The 22,178-nt window shown below is 36.4% G+C and overlaps 1 protein-coding gene across 1 annotated transcript; it reads right to left on the bottom strand.

Annotated features, from left to right (window-relative positions):
• Positions 1-296: 296 nt before the first annotated feature.
• On the bottom strand, positions 297-15,015 carry LOC123660301 (SH2 domain-containing protein 4B-like). The gene is made up of 9 exons (XM_045595404.1): positions 14,862-15,015; positions 9,847-9,966; positions 5,675-5,848; positions 4,932-5,156; positions 3,770-3,956; positions 3,203-3,313; positions 2,372-2,479; positions 1,825-2,016; positions 297-1,178 (listed from the first exon to the last, which is right to left on the bottom strand). The coding sequence occupies exons 1-9, from the start codon at positions 14,964-14,966 to the stop codon at positions 1,081-1,083; spliced, it is 1,320 nt and encodes a 439-aa protein (XP_045451360.1). The 5' UTR covers positions 14,967-15,015; the 3' UTR covers positions 297-1,080.
• Between the last annotated feature and the right edge of the window lie 7,163 nt (positions 15,016-22,178).

Genomic DNA, 22,178 nt, shown 5'->3' with positions numbered 1-22,178 from the left:
CCTGCATGCACATTATGATCCATTACGAACTGGATTGCTAAAGTTTCTTGTAAAAATATTGGGATTCAAGTAATATTACCAGCCAACCTGCCAATCGTAATCACAAATGATGAGTAATAAGTGAAGTGTGCAAATAAATTGTATCAGAACGATATATACTTCATAAGGAAATTACATTTGTAATTTTTGTACATTTGTATTTCATTACGTACCTACCTGGTGATTATGAAATTTAATTGTGCCTGTAACGAATTCAAGTGTTTTTCGTTTGGGTAAATTTAAATAAAACAAATGTATTATTACGGAATTTATATATTCAATATTCTAGTTGGCAGTTTATGACTAAATAATAAACACAAGATCGACTTATTATTCACATGCATAAATGGCATAAAGTACGTTTATGCAACACCAATTTTCGAAAAAAAATTCAACTTTGGCTTAGATTTTTTTTCCCACATCAGGGATCATTTGTCGTTGAAGTTCCAACACCGCATAAGTCATTTTGGAAAGTCGAAAGAGGCGTCGTTTTTACTAATCAGATGTGTCATCGTCCAATAACAACTTACTAGTAAAGAATAAAGTAAAAACCAATAATACCAGTATAAAAATGATATAATTTTTTCGCTTTCTAGCATTTGTAATTATAAGATACTAGATGTTAGAACTTCAACAAGGCATTGTCTCAATAATACTGAAGCGTAGACAACCAATGCTCAAGACTGTCTATTCCAGAAAATAAAAATTACTTTTAATTTCTTGAGATCTAAACTTTTGAAATAATTCGCATTTTCAAAAGCATAATTTACAATTATAACCTTAATCATAGTGTATAAGCACCGTTTATAAACGAAAGAGTATAAGAAATTAATTTAAAAAAAATGTTTCTATATTATTTTAACTTTGTCTATGAAAGTCAATCAAATACAGAATATACACAAGAATAAGGTCAGAATCTCAATAATATAATATAAAAGTAAAGAGTACACCTTAATAGCTAATTAACGTTACGTTGACTGATGTTATTTAAATGGTCCCTAATAACTAAAAGCTAGATTCCGAACGCAATCAAGATGGCGGTTAAATGACAGGAGATTGCGCGGGAGGACAGGCCGTTGTCAGCAGTTCTCCGCCGCTTTCTGTTATCGCTACTTTCTTGTGATAGTTTATAAGATCAGCTGCAACAAGAATATTTACCATTACTTTAATAACTACTTAAGTTCTATATTAGGGAGTTATGTACTTGTATTGTATATTATTTTGTTGGACCGACGATCTACGTAAGATTGCCGGTGTAGGCTGGATGAGGATTGCGGAAAACCGGGATGTCTGGCGTGAACTTGGCGAGGCAAGAGGCTGAACTGATGATGATGAACTGATTGTATATTATAATCATAATTGAATTTATTCAGTAATAAGTCTAAATCTATTCTATATTTTTTCGTAAGTGAAATAGATTAATTTGCGTCGTTTTTAGTTTTTCGTAAAATATTGAGGACAAAATTATTCATATCTAGGGGTAGGTTACGTTGACTTAATGCTTAATTGAGACTACAGAAAGGACTTACCCAAAACATCGTACAATAATCCCTCGACCCTACGCTTCAGCCTGTAATATCCCACTGCTGGGCATATACCTCTTTCCCCGTGTAGGAGAACGATCAGAGCTGCTTTAGCTTATCCACCACGCTGCTCCAATGCGTGAAATATGTTCCCTTCTATGAGTAACGATCACTATCAAGTGCACACGATAACAACCGGGACCGTCAGCTTAACTGTGCTTTTTTGTTGGTCAGACGACCCAAAAAATACCGCTAGACCTACCCAGAGTGTCATGCGCGATCTGCCCCGCGCCCAGCAGGCGGTAGCCGTCGGTCGCGTCCACGAGGTAGTGCTTGCAGCGCTCCGCGCGGTACGAGATGGCGTACCCCCACACGCGCTCCGAGATGCGCACCAGGAAACTGCCCTCGGGCTGCTGCGCGAGGATCTGCTCCGACTCCGATCGGGTGATCAGACCTGAATGTGAGAGCGGGATCAATATTGAGCATTTCTTTAGGAAACTCATAGTTGTTGGAATAGGTTTAGAAATAGTTTTTGGAGTACATTTTAGTCAGACAGCGTAAGCTTTAGAGTCGGTACATCAATTCGAATATGAAAATGATACAAACCAGCTGCGATTTCACCCCTACGATTTCTGATCCCGTGGGACCTGACAGCTGAAAGTCGGAATGAAAAGTATTTTGGATTTTCAGTTATCTACGTACCAAGTTTCGTTACAATCAGTTCAGTAGCTTTTGCGTAAGAAACGTTCCTCTATCCTCACAAATTTTCACATATAGAGTATTAGTGGTATGCTAGTTATCGAACTTACCATGAAACCAGTTAACTGGTTTGTTGTTCTCATCTAAACCCACTCCCCGCTTCACTTCTTGATTCCTAAACCACTCCAAGACTGCTTCTCTGTTTGGAGGTTTTCCGGCTGAAAATAAATGAACAAAATATAAATCGCTTATAAAAATCTCATATATGTCCATAATTTTGAATAGATAAAGAGGAAGATCACCTCCAATAGAAGCTGAAAAATCATGCATTTTTCTATACGTTCTTTCTAGTCCAGAACTCGTAACATTTACATTATGGTACTTTTGCTCCTAAATTCGATTGCTATATTAAAAAAAGGAACCGTTTCGCCCAGTAAATAAAACGAAGCATTTTCGAATATAATAAAACGAGTGTGCTTTAGTCCAAATGACTGAAGTAAAACTTCTTTAGCAATAGGCCTGTACAAGAAACCTGTAATGTGTCTTAGATATACGAAACGTAACTGACTAAGAAAGACAGAGAGAAGGAAAATGTATTCTCGCACCTCTCTCGCTTACTCCGCTCAACTCGCCCGAACACACTTCCGCATTTACCAGCTTACTCCCCAAGTCAAGTGTATCATGTCCACCTTGGGACTTAAAAAGCCGACCAATGGCGGGATAACCATCCAATGCCGGCTTCGAAATACTCAGGCCGAAGACGGGCAGCAGCGTCTTCGGTGCGACAAAGCCCCGCGGTCACCAACCCGCCTGCCCAGCGTGGTGACTATGGGCAACATGAGTTCACGTTATTTTTGGCGCGACTTGTGGAGGGCTACGTCCAGCAGTGGGCTGCGATAGGCTGAGTGCTGTGTGACGGACCCCGGCCCGTGGCCACGTACCGGCGTGCGCCAGCGCCGCGCCGGGCCGCAGCGGCGCGGCGAGGCGGTGCGCGGCGCGCGCGGCGCGGGCGATCTGCCGCATCGCCGCCTCCGCCTGCTTCGCCTTGCGCTCTGCAACCACACGCGCCGAAATCAAAATCAAAAACAACCATATACCATATAGGCTTCAAAAGCACTTTCGAATCGCTATTATAAAGCGATTATTATTTTTTAAAGCAAAGCTACCACCGATTCGGAATTTAGATTCTGTGGAGAAGTACTCTTTTGAAATAATACATAAACTGTATTTTAGTACCAAGTTGGTAATATCTTGCATGAAATACAAAGTCACTAAGTCCACACATCTTTATTAACTAAGTATGTAATCCTGTACCGAATAATGGACTTTATCTATTAATTTTTCTTATTAGTTAAAAAAAATATTTATGTTGAGACAGTTGTAAAATTGTTAATAAAGACTGGCTGACTATAGTTGTTAATAAAGACTGGCGCCGGAACGCGTTACGTAACGAAGCGGTTTAGCCTCCCAGATATATAAGTTGGCAAGTGGACGCAGTCGCGACTGACCCTGCTCGCGCCAGGCGGCGTCCTCGTCGCGCGCCTGCAACTGCGCGTCCCGCAGCGTGCGCGCGCGCCGCGCCCGCAGTCCGCGCAGGATGTCGCCCGCGCGCGCCGCCGCCACGCGCCGCTCCCACGCCGCTACGCGCGGGCCCACGCCGTCGCCCGGGCACGGCGCGCCTCCCTCCTGGGGACACTGCTCACTCAAGGACCGCTCATCGGACTACTTCGACCGCTCTGGTGTAATGGTGCGTGTGCCGTGTCGCCGGCGTCTAAACACCGACGGTCGCGGGTTCGATTTTCGCTCGGAGTGGATATTTGTGTTTTTTTTTTATACCACTAGGTCGACAAACAAGCGTACGGCTCACCTGATGGTAGAGATTACCGTAGCTTATAGACGCCTGCAACACCAGAAGTGTTGCCAACCCAATCCCCAATCCCCCCCAGGAGCTCTGGTCACCTTACTCACCCCGTTATATACCAATATTTATGTACTTGAGCACGTTAAGCTATCGGTCCCAGTTGTTATCATGTACACCCAATAGCGATCGTTACCATAAGGGAATATATCCGCCAACCCGCATTGGAGCAGCGTTGTGAATGAAGCTCTGATCCTTCTCCTACATAGGGAGAGAGGCCTGTGCCTAGCAGTAGGATATTAAAAAGGAAAAGGAAAGAGGAAAGTAGTCTCCTCATGATTTCTAATTTAAGGATTATCGTTTTCCCTATGGAAAAATGTAGAAAGGGGAGAAAAAGAATGAGAGTGCTCATACGAAATAAAAATCTATTTTTTTTTATGATTTCAAAATTAGGTATATATTCTCTAAATCTAATAATCCTTTAAAATCGGTTTTATCTCTAACAATAAAGCAACCTGTATCTTATTATCAAAATTGTTGAGATACAAAAGTTGAAAATATTAAAGTCGGATAGGACCTCGTTTAACAAATATTAAACGAATTTGTTTGTGCTGTCTATACATAAGGTAAAATAAGATTCTATAATTAGTTATGTTTTAATGATAAGTCAAATTGCACATCTGTTTGACCCCGTAATTGGTCATGTATTCGTAACATGAGGAGTCCAGCGAACCAAATGGGGAGGCTAAGAAACTTTACCAACAAGACATACACACGTATCAAGCATCAAAACAATATCATCTTCATCTCACCTGTATAACATCCCGTTTTCCTTCAATGAAATTAAACTGTAACGTATTCTTCTTGGGATTCAACTTAAGGTGTTCATCGCAGAACTCCTTCTCAGCTTCAATGTCACCTTTCTCCTTGACTTCAGGCTCCAATTCTTCGATCCTCTGCCGAAGCTCATCAACTGAACAATACAAGTCCAAAGTGTCTTCTAAAGAATCAACAGTCTTCGGAGACAGATCGAATTTCTGAAAAGAAAAAGTAATTTTATGATTTTTCTATACTTTACTTTAGAACTGTGTCTGACTGCCACGTATACATTGGAAGAAGTTTGAAAAATGTCCGTTAATTGCATTTCATAATATATTCCTTTTCTTATTTTTAGTAGAATTCGTAGAAATTTTTTTTTTAATAAAATAGTATTAAGTACAACATTGTTATAAAATGAGACACAGTATTAAATAATTTAAAAATATTATTGATCCATCGAAAAACATTTTTTTTTTTAGCTTACGTTAAAATTGATTACGCATCATTGCTCTTATATTTTTACAGGTATTGTATATGTACTCTTGACACATTGACATAACTATATATAATTACTAATTACTATATTATTTATTATTATATATTATCCATCACGTCTCTAATATTTTGATTTGTTTCATTGATTGATCTCTTTCTCCATGTAGCAAAGTGTGTTTTTAGTTTAATTTATACTTAAAACACAATAAATCAACTCTTTGTGTTTCTAGTCTAAACCGACCTGTTCTAGACTGTTCAAAGGCTTGTAGTCAATCAGATGCGTGAGTTCCTTCTCAACAGACTTGCGGAGCTGATGCGCCTCCTCGCGAGCCTGAGCGAGTGCCCGTTGACGGGCTTCCTCAGCTAAAATACTCTCAATCGGCTGGTCGTCTGGGTGTTCTCCCATTACCCATACCTGGAAATGGAGAATTTCTGAGTTTATACATTAATATATTAATACTGATGAGTACGATTTGCTTTTCTCAGGTTAAAGGTAAAGTATGAATATCGACATTTGAGAAAATTTACTTCAAAGTTTCGGAATGTATTTGAACGTAATTATAAGAGCTTGTTAACTAAAATAAATATCGATTATTGTAATTAATCCAATCCAAGATGGAAGAAATAAAAAAGATTTTACAAAACATGCAACAAGACATACGACAACAAAAAGCCGAAATGTTAGAAATGAAAGAAGACTTCATAAATACAATCAATAAGAATATTAATGAGAAATTTAAACAATTACAAGAAAAAAAAATGAAGTTATTGAGGGAAAAATTCAGGAACTGTGTGCAATAACAAATAATTTTGAGAAACATATCAGACGAAAGAACTTGGTCATGTTCGGAGTGGAAGAAGATGAAAAATCCTATTATGAATTAGAGGATAGAATAATTAAGATAATAAATACATACTTCGACGTTCAGTACACCAGCAACAACATAGAAGATGTTAGAAGAGCAGGGAAAAAAGGCAATAAGGTTAGACCCGTCATAATATCATTTAGTACAATGGGCCTAAAATTAAAAATTCTGAAAAATGGAAAATGTTTACGCAACACAAATTATTATATAAAAGAGGACTTTACACAGGAGGTCAGAAACAAGCGCAAAGAGTTACGAACCCAACTAAAAATAGAAAGAAACTTGGGTAAAACAGCATTTATTAAATATGATAAACTGATTGTACTGGACAACATTAAAAACACCTCTCACCAATATACAAATAAGAGAACCCTATCTGAATCTCCAGAACTTCCTACTATCAACCACCAAAGAGGATAACAAATAAAAAAACAACCACTAAAGAAAAATAAACCTGCCAACAATAAGGACTTATTTATACAAAAATAAAGACTAACTTTCACACCCACAAACAACAACCAAGACCATCGCAACAAAATACAATATAGCCGCCACAGACAAGCCCTCCTCATCTATATCTCCCAGTACGGCCGGTCACCGAGGGAGAGTTTGACCATAACCCTCCAAAGAAATACAGATAAAAACTGGATTGATGTAGCAAAGATGAAAGAATTTTAGCATTTTTTGGAGGAGGCTTTTACCCGAAGGGGGTCCATACATAATTTATATACATAGTGGATAGTTGCTAAATGAAAAAAAAATACTAATAAACGGAATGTAAATTTGTAAAAGGCAATCGCAAAATCTATTTACTAAAAAATATAGTATATATTGAAATTTATTGTAAATTTATATAACTGAGTTGTAATTATTTATAATTGATTTGTAAAAGTAGTGATAGTTGGTATGTTATTGTTATTGCTTTGCTTGTTAGTTGTACTGGTATCAATGGTTGGTAAAAATTGCTTTTAATATATATGATTGTATAAAAACAAAAAAAAAACATAAAAAGATGAACTGGTTGAATATATTGATTAATTGTATGAGAAATTGTAAAAACCAAATGTCAGTGACAGTATTGATATTTCTTTATTATAACTGGTTGTTAAAGTATATAACTCTTTGGTAATTATTTGTAGTTGAGTGGTAAAGTATTGATGGTTATGGTGAGGATTAATGTGAATAATGTATAATAATAACAATATATAGTTATTATTATACATTATTATTTGCAAATATGAACTAATTGAATGTATTGATTGGTTACATAAGTAATAATGAAAAATCAAATTTGTCATATGATGATTACCTATGATGTTTTGATATTTTTACTGATTCTTCCAGTACCATTATATTTAAATCTTTTTATAATTCAGACATTTATGGAATAAATAAAGCTTTATTATAAGAGCTTGGAGGTTGTAATTCAATTTTGGCGTATCCTCTCTCAGAACCGGCTAAACTATTATACAAGATTGTAAACATTGGTATGCGACGACGACCTCATTAATTTCTTGTATGTAAATTTGTGATGTTCCTATGGAGTGGCGTAGTCCTTATGGACTAAAACTCCTTAAATAAAGAAGAAAAAAATATTGATACAGGTGTAAAAAAGTAGGTTAATTGATTTCACAACTGCAAACAGAAAAAATGTAATGGCGTAAAAACAAAAACAAGCAGTGAATAATAGTTACTGACTTATATCTCAGAACGGAATAATCCTTAATTTTCCTCATAGTTAATATAGATGAGCTATTTATTACAGTTTGTAGCTGTTTATAGCTATTTGCAAAATTCGTGCAAATTAATTTGAAACGCTAAATTTATGACGCATGAGCGGGCATCAAAACGTTTTTTGGTTTTATCTAAAACTTATTAGTTTTCGTATTACTTCCTTAAATCCTTGTAAAATGGGTAAATAGTAATCTATACTAATATTATAAGCGGAAATATTTGATTGTTTGTTTTTTTGAATTGAATAGGCTCCGAAACTACTGAACCGATTAGAAAAATTTTTTTACTGTTGAGAAGCTACATATCCGCTGGTGACGTAGGCTATATTATTTTTAAAAAAAAATTAGGGGTAAAATTATTTTGAAATGTTTTTTAAATACCCGTGCGAAGCCAGGGTGGGATGCTAGTACTAAGATATATTTATTCAGTTGTGTGATCAACCTTGGTAGTAATTAGCAAATAAACACCCGCTTGTACTTGAGTCATTTATTCAAGTCAATTTGTGGCTCCACACAAAAGTTTTCAATCTTTTGTATTATTCTTCATAGTAATGCATATAATATATAATAAATGTATATTCAAGGAAAATTTTGTAGCAACATGGATATAGCGAGTGGTCATTATCGCCTTATTCGTGTAAAAAAAATGTAATTAACGTAATGATTCGTAATCTCGTTTACATCAACAGGTCTTGTCAGTAGCTAGTACAATTGTTTCTAATAGGTCTTTCTTTTTAACCGACTTCCAAAAAAGGAGGAGGTTCTCAATTCGACTGTATTTTTTTTAAACCGACTTCCAAAAAAGGAGGAGGTTCTCAATTCGACTGTATTTTTTTTGTGTATGTCTTCAGAACTTTTGACTGGGTGGAGCGATTTCGACAAATTTTCTTTTGATCGAAAGGTGGTGTGTGTCATTTGGTCCCATTTAAATTTATTTGAGATCTAACAACTACTTTTCGAGTTATATCTAATAATGCGATTTTACTTGACGCTTTTTTCGTCGACTTACGTTGTATTATACCGCATAGCTTTCTACTGGATGTACCGATTTTGATAATTCTTTTTTTGCAGGAAAGGGGATAATCCTAGTTTGGTACCATGATAAGGAAACCAGGTACTGATGATGGGATCCCAGAGAAATCGAGCGAAACTCGAAAATCCGCAATAACTTTCTACTGGATGTACCGATTTTGATAATTTTTAATTTTATCGAAAGCTGATGTTTATCATGTGGTCATTTTAATTTTTTTGATAACGCGTATTTACTTGACTATTTTTTCGTCGATCTACGTTGTATTACTCGTCGGTGTAATTGAAGTCGGTTTTCGTTTGCGAGCAAACACAATTATATTCCATAAGGTCCTAAATGTCTGATTGGAACGTAAAATATTCATACTATTAGGGTTACCAACAAAGTTACGGTCCAATAAGCGCGTTGGGACTCCCGGATAGCAATGACTAATATAGGTCTTGACAACCAATATACTATTAGATTAACAAAATAGACTCGTAAGAATGTGCAGCTTACTTGCTTTGTACGCGAACATTGACGATTAAATTAATTAAAATATTATTTAATAACGCGTTCCGTACGTAATGCTGAATGCGCTCGTACAATGTTTCATAACCGTACGTAATATATGTTACAACGATTTAATTTTGATAAGTACTCATAAATTTTCATAAGTATCATAAGTTTTAGGGAGTAGGGGCATATAAGGAAACAACTTGCTCAATATTTGGACCAGTGGTTTCAAGTAGTGTTTTGTATATGCTTGGGTGTACTTTTTAGTGTAAAGAAGTAATTGACTCACCCATGGCTCGCCATCTTCTCCTTTCAGAAACTGCACTTGCTTCTTTCCGTTCGTTTGGAACTTTGTTCTTCCGTTCTCTTCTTTGCTGACTTTTTGGTCCCAGACCTGCCATCGACGTACCTGAAAAAATACAAAGAAAAAATTAGTGATTTTAAATTTTCAACATTGACTTAGAAATTTCAAGCAAAAAAGTAAGTAAATAAGCAAATTTTAACTTTGGACCAAACACTTTCACGTTTTCTTAACCCGTCAAACTGCGTAAGTTTATAAATAAACTAGCGGCCCGCCCCGGCTTCGCACGGTTGCAAAAACTATCAGTGTTCCTATACTATATTATGCATGTATTATACATATAAGCCTTCCTCTAGAATTACTCTATTTACTAAAGAAAACCGCATCAAAATCCGTTGCGTAGTTTTAAAGATCTAAGCATACAGACAGTGGGAAGCGACTTTCTTTTATACTATGCAGTGATTAGTTTGTTAAATACTTTTGGTTGTCCGATAATATTACATTTATATATTAAGAAGATATGCAAAATTATAAAAAAAAATTAAGTACCAATAAAACGAAAAATTAGAACACCTAAACAACAAACAGATCTTTCTCAGTCATTTCTGAATAAAAAATCTAAAAGATAGGTACCGCGCTTAGTTCGTAGATCGTACTTATTCAAATTTGTTTACAAATAAACATCACTCGTAAAAATGATGTAAGCAAAAACAAAAGTGCAAGATGCACATTGTATTCTTAAAGATTCGGTTTCGACCTTCAAATCTTACTTCACCTTACATAAGTGCGAGACAGGCAAAATGAATGGCCTATTATATGACACAATGTAATTTAGATAAAAGAATTTTGTTTTGTTTAAACACATTTATGTGTCATGCTGTGACATTAAATAAACGTGTTTAAAATACTCAGACGGTCGTCTGTTCCTAAGGTAAGTAATAAGGTGCCCCCCGTCTTGCCTGTGTAATATATTCTATACTAATATATAAAGAGGTAAAGTTTCTATCTTTGTTTGTATGTAGGGGGTAATCTTCGCAAATACTGATTCGATCATGAAAATTCTTTCTCTAACAGAAAGCTACACTGTTCAGGAAAGATATAGGCTATATTTTATTGTTATTGAACATAATATTCAGTGATAAATAATAGTATATGTAAATCAATTCGGAGAAATACGAGCGAGATGAAAACTTTACTACATAAATATGTCATCAAAAATAATAATTGACACCCAACGAAATGGGCACGGGTTAGCTAGTAATGTATATAAGTAAATATAAATTACACGCAAACTCGGGGCGTGAATCGAAACTACCATCCACAGAGCAGAAAGCAGGGTCACTGCAAACACCACCAACTAGTCTTATATGTATAATAAAGCTTCTTTACTTAAGGCTTTCAAATATAAAACAATACAACTTAACCTTGCAACGAAATAATCTAGTGATCAATGCTTACCAAAACATATATAACATAAATTAGTCGTATATAAGTGTAGTGATCTTCGTCAATATTTGTTCAAACACTCCTCAGTCAACGATTACTAATATTTCCTAAGAAATAGTAATTAAAGGGTTCGGCAAACGATGGTATCACTGGCCGTGATAATTTTAGAACGCTTAAATCTTTATCCTTAAATCTTTAACATCGCTTTTGAAATGTTGTCGTTTTTCAAATACTCTCAGACAATTGATATCAAAGCAAAATCGCATAGGCGAATTTCCTGTACAAACTTTACACAGAACCATTTACTTAGCATCAATGTAATGTATAAACAATATACAAACCAAGTCTCAACGTTAACATGTTCTACAGGCTACATACTTTCGGTAGGCATTAAAATTATTGTTTTAACACATAATTATGTGCATTTTTAATTAAAAATATTTTTTTCCGATTTTGCATTAAATGCAGGAATTTTTCAGCCAAATTAAAATAAATATAGAATAATTTTCATCCATTAAGCAGATTAGTGAAGTTCGTCTTTAGTTCAGATTTACTACTATAAGAAAACGTAGTTATAATTTAAACTTTACGCGTTTAATAGTTAGCAAGACAGGACATCCTCTGTTAGATCATTTAGTACGGTAATAAATAACAACGCATACTTATTACGCTTATTACACAATGTTATCGATATTTAAATTTGAATACTAAGAATTACTGCTATTTCCCATATAATAAACAGATAAGCATTGTAAACAAAATTTAGTAGGTATATTATATTTAATCTTATCGGATATAGATTATTATATAATAAACTAGCTGACCCGGCGAACTTCGTATCGCCTAACACAAACTTTATCGTATGGTATTAAAGTTCAAAATGACTTTTAAGTATTATCACAAATCTTTTGTATGGGAGTTTAGAAATGTGTTGTTTTTAGACTTTTTCAGGAAATTTAAATTTTTTTTTTTTAGAATTTTTCTCTCCGTAAGAACCATCCTCGTACTTCAATGAATATTTTAAAAAAAGAATTAGCGAAATCGGTCCAACCGTTCTCGAGTTTTGCGCTTAGCAACACATTCAGCGACTCATTTTTATATTATAGATTAATAACAATGTTTATAGTAAGCAATTATAGCTCGTTCAGGAGAAAAAATTGTCTAAATTAAGTGCAAAAAAATTAGCATTACAATTTTGATAGCAAAATGATGACAGACTTGATTTTTTAATTATGTATTGTTTGAACAGTAGATACATATAATGCAGAGTCGCTTTGATAGGTGAATTCCAGTTTTTATTTAGCCAAAGTAAATTATTGCAGCAGCATTCATCTGTATCATGCCATTGTTGCTAGGCATAGGCCATTTTCTCCAGGTAGGAGAAGGATTGGAGCTTAATCCACCACGCTGCTCTACTGCGGATTGGCGGATATTTCTCTACTATGAGTAACGATCGCTATCACCTGATATCATATTTACTATAACAAAAAGAACCGACAGCTTAACGTGAACGTATGAATATTTGTATAATGATTGTGAATTTTGTGCTGAATATTCCGAGCGGAATTCGAACCCGCAAACCGTCAGTGTGCTAGGCGACTGTCACTCGCACCATACCAGAGCGGTTGCTAAAAAGTAAAGTTGTAAGTAAATTATTATTAGACATCTGTATAACAGTTCTTTTGGAGTTTTGCTAAATGTGAGCACGTGGAATTGAAGTAATCGTAATTTTTATACCGTAATAAACATCTACAATGTATTTGTCAAAATTTAAAGAAAAAATAAAAAACCGTTCTTAAAATAAGGCGTGACCATAGAAAATGGAAATTCATTTTAGTTACAAGTGAGGACCACAGTTTCCATTTAAAATGCTCCATAATGTAAAGGTATGCGGTTTCTCAACTGCCATAATTGAAACTAGTACTAACATCGACATACGCAGAAGTGAACGGTGGTCAAGATTAATACTTTAACGATTGTCTAATCAGCCTTGAGTCGATATCCTAATAATAAATGGATTTGCCATTCTCGTAAACAATAAAGCGAAACGAATAAGTTTTGCCAATCGTAAATATTTAGGAACTGAATGAAGGTCGAATTTGAGAGACTGGCTGGGTTCTTCTCTATTGAATGTCATTAAGGTTCTGTATATATTTAAACAAAGGTTCGACCAGAGATGTTGCATCTAATAATATAGTTTATTGTGCGCAAAAATAAAGGAGAAATTAAAGATACAACCAATTATAATTATGAGTTGTACAACCGGGTGGTCCATGTGCCTGACGCCGTGTTGGCGCAACGGTCACAGCTATGGATTGTGCCTGTTGCGCTGGCGGTTGCGGGTTCGATCCCCGCACATGAAAAACATTTGTATTGGCCATACAGGTGTTTGCTATGGTCTGGGTGTTTGTGCAGCCCTTGTGAGTCTCCCCACCGTGCCTCGGAGAGCACGTTAAACAGTTGTTATCATGTACACCTGATAGTGATCGTAACTCATAGTAGGCAATATATCCGCCAACTCGCATTGGAGTAGCGTGGTGAATTAAGCTCTGATCCTTCCCCTACATGGGGAAAGAGGCCTATGCCCAGTAGTGGGATATTACAGGCTAAAGCGTGGTCTATGTAACCCAAATTTTTAAAAAATATATGAGGTTTAGTCCTAACTTAATTTTACAAATATTTTATAGGAATAACTTTATGTCATTTTATTTCCTTTTAAGTCATTTCCATTAAGTAATCTCATCAGATGTGGCACTGGTCTAAATTTGAGATCATCGTATTTTTTTATTCTACTCGTTGCTTTTTAATATTACTTACACAATGATTTCAAGGACAAACATACAAACGTATTCCTTATATATCAACCAAAAGGATTCATAGCTTCATATGATTGCATTTGTCATCCTGTCAAGTTTGGCGATCCAAACATTTTTCAATTGAGTTCAGATTGAGTTTTATTGATAAGGCTAGATTTGGGATTTCTCAGATCCTTATATAAGCTATCTTGATAGTTCATTGCTCAATTTAATAATCTGCTTTAATTATTTTGGTTCGGTGACTTTCGATGGTTACCAAGGGATGGGTTGTATTTAATAATCTTCTATATTCTGTCCACGTCTGAACAAGTCAATTGTTGACTTCGACTATTGACAATTCAGAACCAAATGACGTCAATACAAATGTCATTAATTCATTTGGTTTAATGGTTTCCATGGTGCCAAAAGAGAATAGATGATTTCAAATGGTTATAACATTGGCCAAAACTGAACAAAACCATAGTTAATATTTTGTCATAGCACTGGCTGGAAGTCTATTCACGCAAATGGCATACATTTGTATTACACATATTAATATTGGCATACAGATGTTCACCGTGGTTGGGGTGTTTGTGTTTGTTTATTATGTGTATTTGCGGACCAGGTACAGGAGTAAATCCCAGTGGGAGCCGTTGAGTGTGAGGCAATTATTTATTTGTTTATTTATTGATGTAGGTAACATTTTTTTAGATTTTTTTTAAATGATAGTAATAAAAAATTATTTTGTGATGTTTATTATACCTGTTCCTCACGCATCTTACAGAAGAGCGTTTGTTTCTGCGTCTCGTCGAGCTCGGCAAGAATCTCCGGGTCGACCCACATGTCTCGTAAGATCTGTTGCAGCATTTTGCTGATTCTGAAACAATTAAAACATATTTATATCAAAGAAAAAAACTGTACAGTTGAAGCTTAGTTCATAGCGCTTGTCATTATTTTGAATAAATAATTTAATGATTTTTTAAAATATTTGGTTACTTGTTTAGTAACGCCTTAAGAGTATAATTATGGTAGACATTTTAAATGTTATAATTTAATGTTTTGTGCTTTCCTACTATATGACTTTAGTTTTATTTAATTTTATTCTATTTTTATTATTATATAGATTCAGTGTTCTTCGAATAATTAAAATATCGTTATAGGTTTCACTATATAAAAAAAAAATTTTTTTCGTGTACGCATTTTTAATGGATAAAACAGTTCCACAACCACCTTGGAACTTATTAAGCCGACCGATGGCGGGAAAACATTCCAACTGCTGGCTTTGAAATACACAGGCCGAAGACGGGCAGCACCGTCTTTGGTGCGACAAAGCTAGCCCTGCGATCACCAACTCGCCTGCCCAGCGAGTTGACTATGGGCAACACACATGAGTTCACGCCATTTTTGGCACGCACTTGTGGAGGCCTATGTCCAGTAGTGGACTGCGATAGGCTGAAGTGATGGCATTAAGACATCGATGTGAAACAAAAGAGGAGATGATGATGAAAACAATATTATGACAAATGATCAGTAAAAGCATAACACAAAAATTCTAGCCTTAAAGCTATAATTGTATTAGCGTTTGAGATATATTTCAAAGATACTTTCAGACACATGTGACACAAAAAATTTATTACACTTAACCGGGCCAGCGAGTTTCGTCTGGTGTTGTATATTGCTTAATTTAATGGGCATAAAAATCTACAATAAATAATTTTCTTAGTAATTTTTTATTTGTTTCAAAATAATAATCGCGGTAACTTCCGTAGAATCCACAGTATTCATGGTGTCCGTAAAAGTTCTAATTTATATTGTTTTTTTTTAAGAACGAGTTTCGTCACTTTCTAGAACTATTTTGTTCCCGTTATGTACGTATGTCTGAAAATAATTACTAATACTCACCTATGATGTGAAATCTTTCACTGATTACAGCAATAATTTTTTTATTTACGAACACATAGTTATTTATTTAATACTATCTTTTACTTGAGACTGCTACGCTGGTACTATTTTTATGCAAATATCTCAACTTCGACAGAGATATTTTATCTAACTGATAAAATTGTTGAACGAATCTGTATATATTGTATGATGTTTGCTAGTCGACAAATAAATTAGCTGGAATTTCCAGATATATCTTTCTTTCGGTTTAATCTTAATAGTAAGATATCTGATAAGGATGTCAGTAGAATATATAGATAGTATATATAGATAGTAGCTTAGTAGAATAGTATTGGTGTCCATGTAGGTAGAATTAGCTACATAAATACGTAATGATTAAGTGAAGAAATTGTCATATTTGATTCTAATGTGTTTAGAAATAATTAGACTAAAATAATTAATTTACGAAACTCTTAGTAATCCATTAAGAGAGCCAAAAGGAAATGAACAAAGCGACCTACAAAAAGGACATGCTCTGTTGCTAAAATATCATAAAGTTTTCATTAAAACTTGAGTTGTCACTAAACATGATTTGGGTGAAAAGCACATGCGGCTTGTAAGCCTCCCAATACTGAACACGCTAAGCCGTCGGTTTCGAATATATAGGGAATATATCCACCAACCCGCATTTGAGCAGCGTGGTGGATTAAGCTCTGATCCTTCTACTACATGGAGAAAGAGGCCTATGCCCAGCAGTGGGATATTACAGACTGAATCGAATACATCCGCAAAGAATGTAGACAACGCGAATTAGGATTGGTCATTGCATATACATCTAAATATCTTTTAGGATAAGACCTTGTATATATATGTATATATATATATATACTCGTATGTATCTTTATCGAGGCAGACAAGGTAAGTTGCTTATAAAACTACATTTTTAAACTTAGACTAATAATGCCTATAAACGAAACGTACACAGTCATTTAATTATGCAGTAATTAGTATGCGACGATGTCAATTATCTCTCGAGTGTGTTCTGACATATTAAGACGTATCAGGCAGTTTGTAATTAGTAAAGGGAAGTATTGATTTCCGGAATTAACTTGTTTTAAATGACCTTAACAATTTCAAACACATTGATTGATTTTTATGCTGGATTTAATAACCGATTTCAAACAAAGGAAGTTAGATTTTTTGGATAAAACTTTTTCTTCGGTATTTTTAACTGACTGCAAAAAAGGGGGAGGTTACTCAATTCGACCGTATATATATATATATATATATATATATATATATATATATATATATATATATATATATATATATATATATATATATATATATATATATATATATATATATATATATATATATATATATATATATATATATATATATATATATATACTCGTATATATATATTTTTTGTATGATCGGGGATAACTTCTTCGTTTGATATTAGATTATTTGATTTGATAATTCATTTTTTGTTGGAAAGGAGATATCCCTGGTGTGGTACCATGATAAGGAAACCAGGATCTGATGATAGGATCCCAGAGAAATCGAGGAAAACTCTCGAAAATCCGCATAACGGACGGTTCGGGGATAACTTCGTCGTTTATGAACCGATTTTGATAATCCTTTTTTTGTTGGAAAGGAGATATCCCTGATGTGGTAACATGATAAAGAAACCAGGATTTGATGATAGGATCCCAGAGATATCAGAGAAAGTCGTAATGAAGAAAACTGCGTTTGTTAATTTTTTCATCTACTTACGTGGTATTACTTGTCTATGTTATTGAAGTCGGTTTTTTTCGTTTGCGAGCAAACACAATTATTCCTGTTTAGTTATATTATTCGATGTTTCTTTTAGTTTGCTTGCCTAGCTATTTTTTTTTTGTTACTTATCCACTACAGTTAGTCCATGACGATTTATTTCCTATGTTCTGAGCTACATTTAGGTTTAATATTGTTACATGCTAACAAACCATTTGCTTCATATAATTTAAATATAGTGTCAATAAAAGTAAGTGAGATATATTACACGATAAAGGCAGTTAGTGTTTTATGATACAACTATTCTACGTAATCAACAACAAACGTAAAAGTTACAACTCTTAAAAAACGAGTGTGCTCTAGACCCCACGACTAAGTAAAACTTCTAGCAATAGGCTATGAGAGAAAGAGAGAAAGAAAATGTGTGCTCACACCTCTCTCTCTTGCTCCGTTCGCCTCGCCCGATCACGCTTTTCGTAACGCTCTCGTCACGCATTCACCAGCTTACCCCCCAAATCAAGCGTACGTAAAAAAGTTATACTTTAAAAATAGACTAATTCTTCAACAGCATGTAGTAGATACCAAGATGTGGTTGAAACTTAGAATTGCTTCCAGTAAAGATACAAACCATGATTAGTTTTCATATTACACAGAAAACCGATCCCAGTTTATTATTTGTAATGTTGCTATCATAAGCGGAAATTCTGTTGCATGAATAACCACTTTACTGTGAATGTAACATACATTCATATGTCGGTGATAGCTCAGAAACACGCTTCCTTTTACGTAGGTATTAACACTAATTGTAATAAAGAAAGGAGGGCTTTATTGCATACCATTAAAAATAGAATAAGAATTCTTAACATTTTTGAATATCATATCAAAAATTGACCGCTCCAGCGGGGTTCGAACCCGCGTCTCCGACTCCGAACCATTAAAAATAGAATAAGAATTCTTAACATTTTTGAATATCATATCAAAAATTGACCCCTCCGCGGGTTCGAACCCCGCTGGAGCGGTCAATTTTTGATATGATATTCAAACTAACTAACTAACTAACTAACTCAACTGGCTCAGTGACCCGAAGTGAGTCTTGGCCTCCGAAACAAGATTTCTCCACTTTGCACGATCTTGCGCGATTTCCCGCCAATTATTGGCTTGGATCTCACTCAAGTCTGCTTCAACCATGTCCCTCCAGCGGTACCTGGGGCGACCCACCGGTCTACGTCCAGTTGGTCGACCCAGATACGCTCTCTTAACTGCTCGATCCTCCCCCATGCGTTCGACATGACCGAGCCACCGCAACCGATGGGATTTGGTAACTCCAATGATGTTTGGCTCTGACACCAGGTTTGCAATTTCAGCATTGGTTTTTATTCGCCAGCTGCCATCTTGCCCTTTAGATGGTCCTAGGATCTTACGGTAAATTTTCCTTTCCGTAACCAGAAGCCTGTTCTCCTCTCTGAGCGTAAGTGTCCAAGCCTCACAACCGTACATTAGGATTGGACGAATGATGGTTTTGTAAATTGTGATCTTTGTCTTCCTACTAAGAAGCTTGGACACCAAGACCTTGTGCAGGGCTGCACTGCACCTTAAGGTGTTTTGTATACGGATCTGTATTTCTTCGTCACGTGTATTCGTATCGGTTACAGTGCAGCCAAGATACTTAAATTTCGACACTCCCTTGTATGTGGTACTTCCAACATGGAGGTCTTGTCTTGCTTCGCGAATATTCCTATATCGCTTCATGTGGAAGTACTCGGTCTTGTCATGGTTGATCAAGAGACCAACCTTCTTTGCCTGCTCTTCGATTGTCATAGCGGCTAAAGCAACATCGTTAATGTGCTCCCCCAACAGGGCCAAATCGTCAGCGTAGCCTATCACCATATGCCTTCCATTCAGGTCAAGCCCCAGATCGAGTGTCATTAATCCTCTAATTACATGCTCTAAGACAATATTGAAGAGCACTGGTGACAGGGCGTCGCCCTGTTTTAGACCGGTAATAACAGGAAATTCGTCGCTCAGCTCGCCGCCAACCTTTACACACATCCTGCTCACTCCGGTAGCCGCCACCACTAGGTCCACTAGCTTTCTTGGAATATTAAAATTCCTTAAAATGGCATACAAGGAAATTCGATCCACGCTGTCATATGCTTTCCTGAAGTCCACGAACAATGAGTGAATGCTCTGAGCGTATTCCCATTTCTTTTCCATGAGTTGTTTAAGAAGAAAAATCTGGTCAACCGTACTACGATTGCGTCTGAACCCACACTGATAGTCCCCTAAGACTTTTTCCGCATATGGTTCTAGCCTTTCCAGCAGTACGTATGACCAGACCTTATAAGCAGTCGGGAGCATAGCAATACCTCGGTAGTTCGCGCACTTCTTTTTGGAGCCCGTTTTATGAATTGGGCAAATAATACCCAAATTCCATTCCTGGGGCTGTACTCCAAGGTCCCACACTTTTTCCAGGAGTTCGAACATTTTGGACTGTACAGCGCTTCCACCATATTTCCATAATTCAGCTGGTATTCCATCCACACCTGGGGCCTTGTTGTTTTTAAGCCTCATTATCGCCCTACGAACTTCAAAGAAGGTGAGTGGTCCCAGTTCCTCCTGATTGTCATCGGCCAGTTGGATAATCGGCTCTGTCGGTAGGGAGCAATTGAGCAGCTGTTGGAAGTAATCTCGCCACATGCACTTAACGACATCTTTGTCTGTGACTAAGTTACCATGATCGTCTTCTAGCATTTGTGTATCCGGCTGATATCCCCTCCTCACTTCTCTAATCTCCTGATAGAACTTTCTGGTCTCGCCTGCCTTTATAAGTCGCTCCATATCATGAACGATGTCGTTAAGATGCTGTCTTTTAGCCCTTTTTATTTGTCTTTTGGCCTCTATCCTCAGTTCGTCATATTTGGTCTGCCATCTGTCTTCCTGGTTTGCTAAGATTTTATATTTTCTTCTTTGTTCCACCACTCTCTCACATTGTTGATTCCACCATTTCTTTCTTCTCTTCCTCTTCTTTGTACCAATTACCGTCGCTGCAACTTCTTTTACCGTGTTCTTTATTCTATCCCACCCCGTCTCTATGTCCTCAATCATCAAGTCTTTAAATCTATTGCTTAGTTCTATGTGGAATTTCTCTCTGTGTCGTTTATCTTTTAAATTGTCTATGTTTAATAATGGTGTGTGTACTTTTGTAGTTATCTTATTTGATTTTATTCTACATTTTAATTTAATACCAATCATGTAGTGGTCGCTATCACAGTCGGCGCCTCTGTACGACCTAACATCTTGGATTGTATTTTTGTGCCTATCATCGATTGCAACATGGTCTATTTGATTAACGGTATGGCCATCAGGAGATCGCCAGGTACCTTTGTATATATCTTTATGGGGAAACATTGTGCTTTTTATAACCATTGATTTTGCTGTAGCAAAACTGATTAGTCTCAGACCATTATCGTTAGACTGGTCGTGTTTGCTGTGTCGCCCGATGGTAGGCACGAAAATTTCTTCCCGGCCAATTTTTGCGTTAAAGTCACCGAGGACTATCTTAATATCATAATTGGGTAGCTGGTCGTAAACCGCTTCGAGATGTTCATAAAAGCTGTCTTTAAATTCATCTTCAGCAAGTTCAGTGGGCGCGTATGCATTCAATATTGAAATATTTGAGAATTTGCCTTTTACTCGTAGTATTGATATTCTATCGGATATTGCATCAAACCGAAGCACACTACCCATGAATTTCTTAGCGACCATGAAGCCCGTACCGTATTTATGTTCTCCTTCTTCCCCACCACTGTAAAAGAGCACTGATTGGTTGTCAACATTGCATTCACCTCGGCCCGGCCATCTTACCTCTTGGAGAGCTGCTATTCCGATATTGTATCGATACAGCTCTTTATTAACTTGGTAGATAGCCCCGAGTCTATACAAGGAACGCACATTCCACGAAGCAATTCGGAAGTCCTTTAATTCGTGCCATTGGTCGTCGTTTTTGGGATCGGATCGTTTCTTTCTTGGTTTCGGTTTCGTAACTTGGTCTTTTTTGCGTGGGAGGGGCGTTAACCCGCCGCACAACCCCCATATTGCTGGAGGACCACACCCGTCAGAAGACAGCGAGTCCATCGGACTTAGCCGGAAGCGTAGCTAAGCTGTACTACCGACTTTTTCCTCCGTCCGTCACCCGGAGGACGCTTACGCTAGCGCATTACACCGTGAGGGCCGATGCGGCGCGTCACTGCGTTTAATGGGCAAGGAGATGATCATCGTGATGCATCTTCTTCATGCCGTGGTGTAGGAATTAGCCAGTCAACATGATGGATTTAAAGTTGACTGCCCAGGGTGCGCCGAACGATCAGTAATGTATCGTCACTCGAGGAGGCTCTCTACTCACACCCCGATATGATA

This window comes from Melitaea cinxia, chromosome 15, assembly GCF_905220565.1.
Source record: "Melitaea cinxia chromosome 15, ilMelCinx1.1, whole genome shotgun sequence".
Lineage (NCBI taxonomy): Eukaryota > Metazoa > Arthropoda > Insecta > Lepidoptera > Nymphalidae > Melitaea > Melitaea cinxia.
This window is presented reverse-complemented; position numbering and strand designations above follow the sequence as displayed.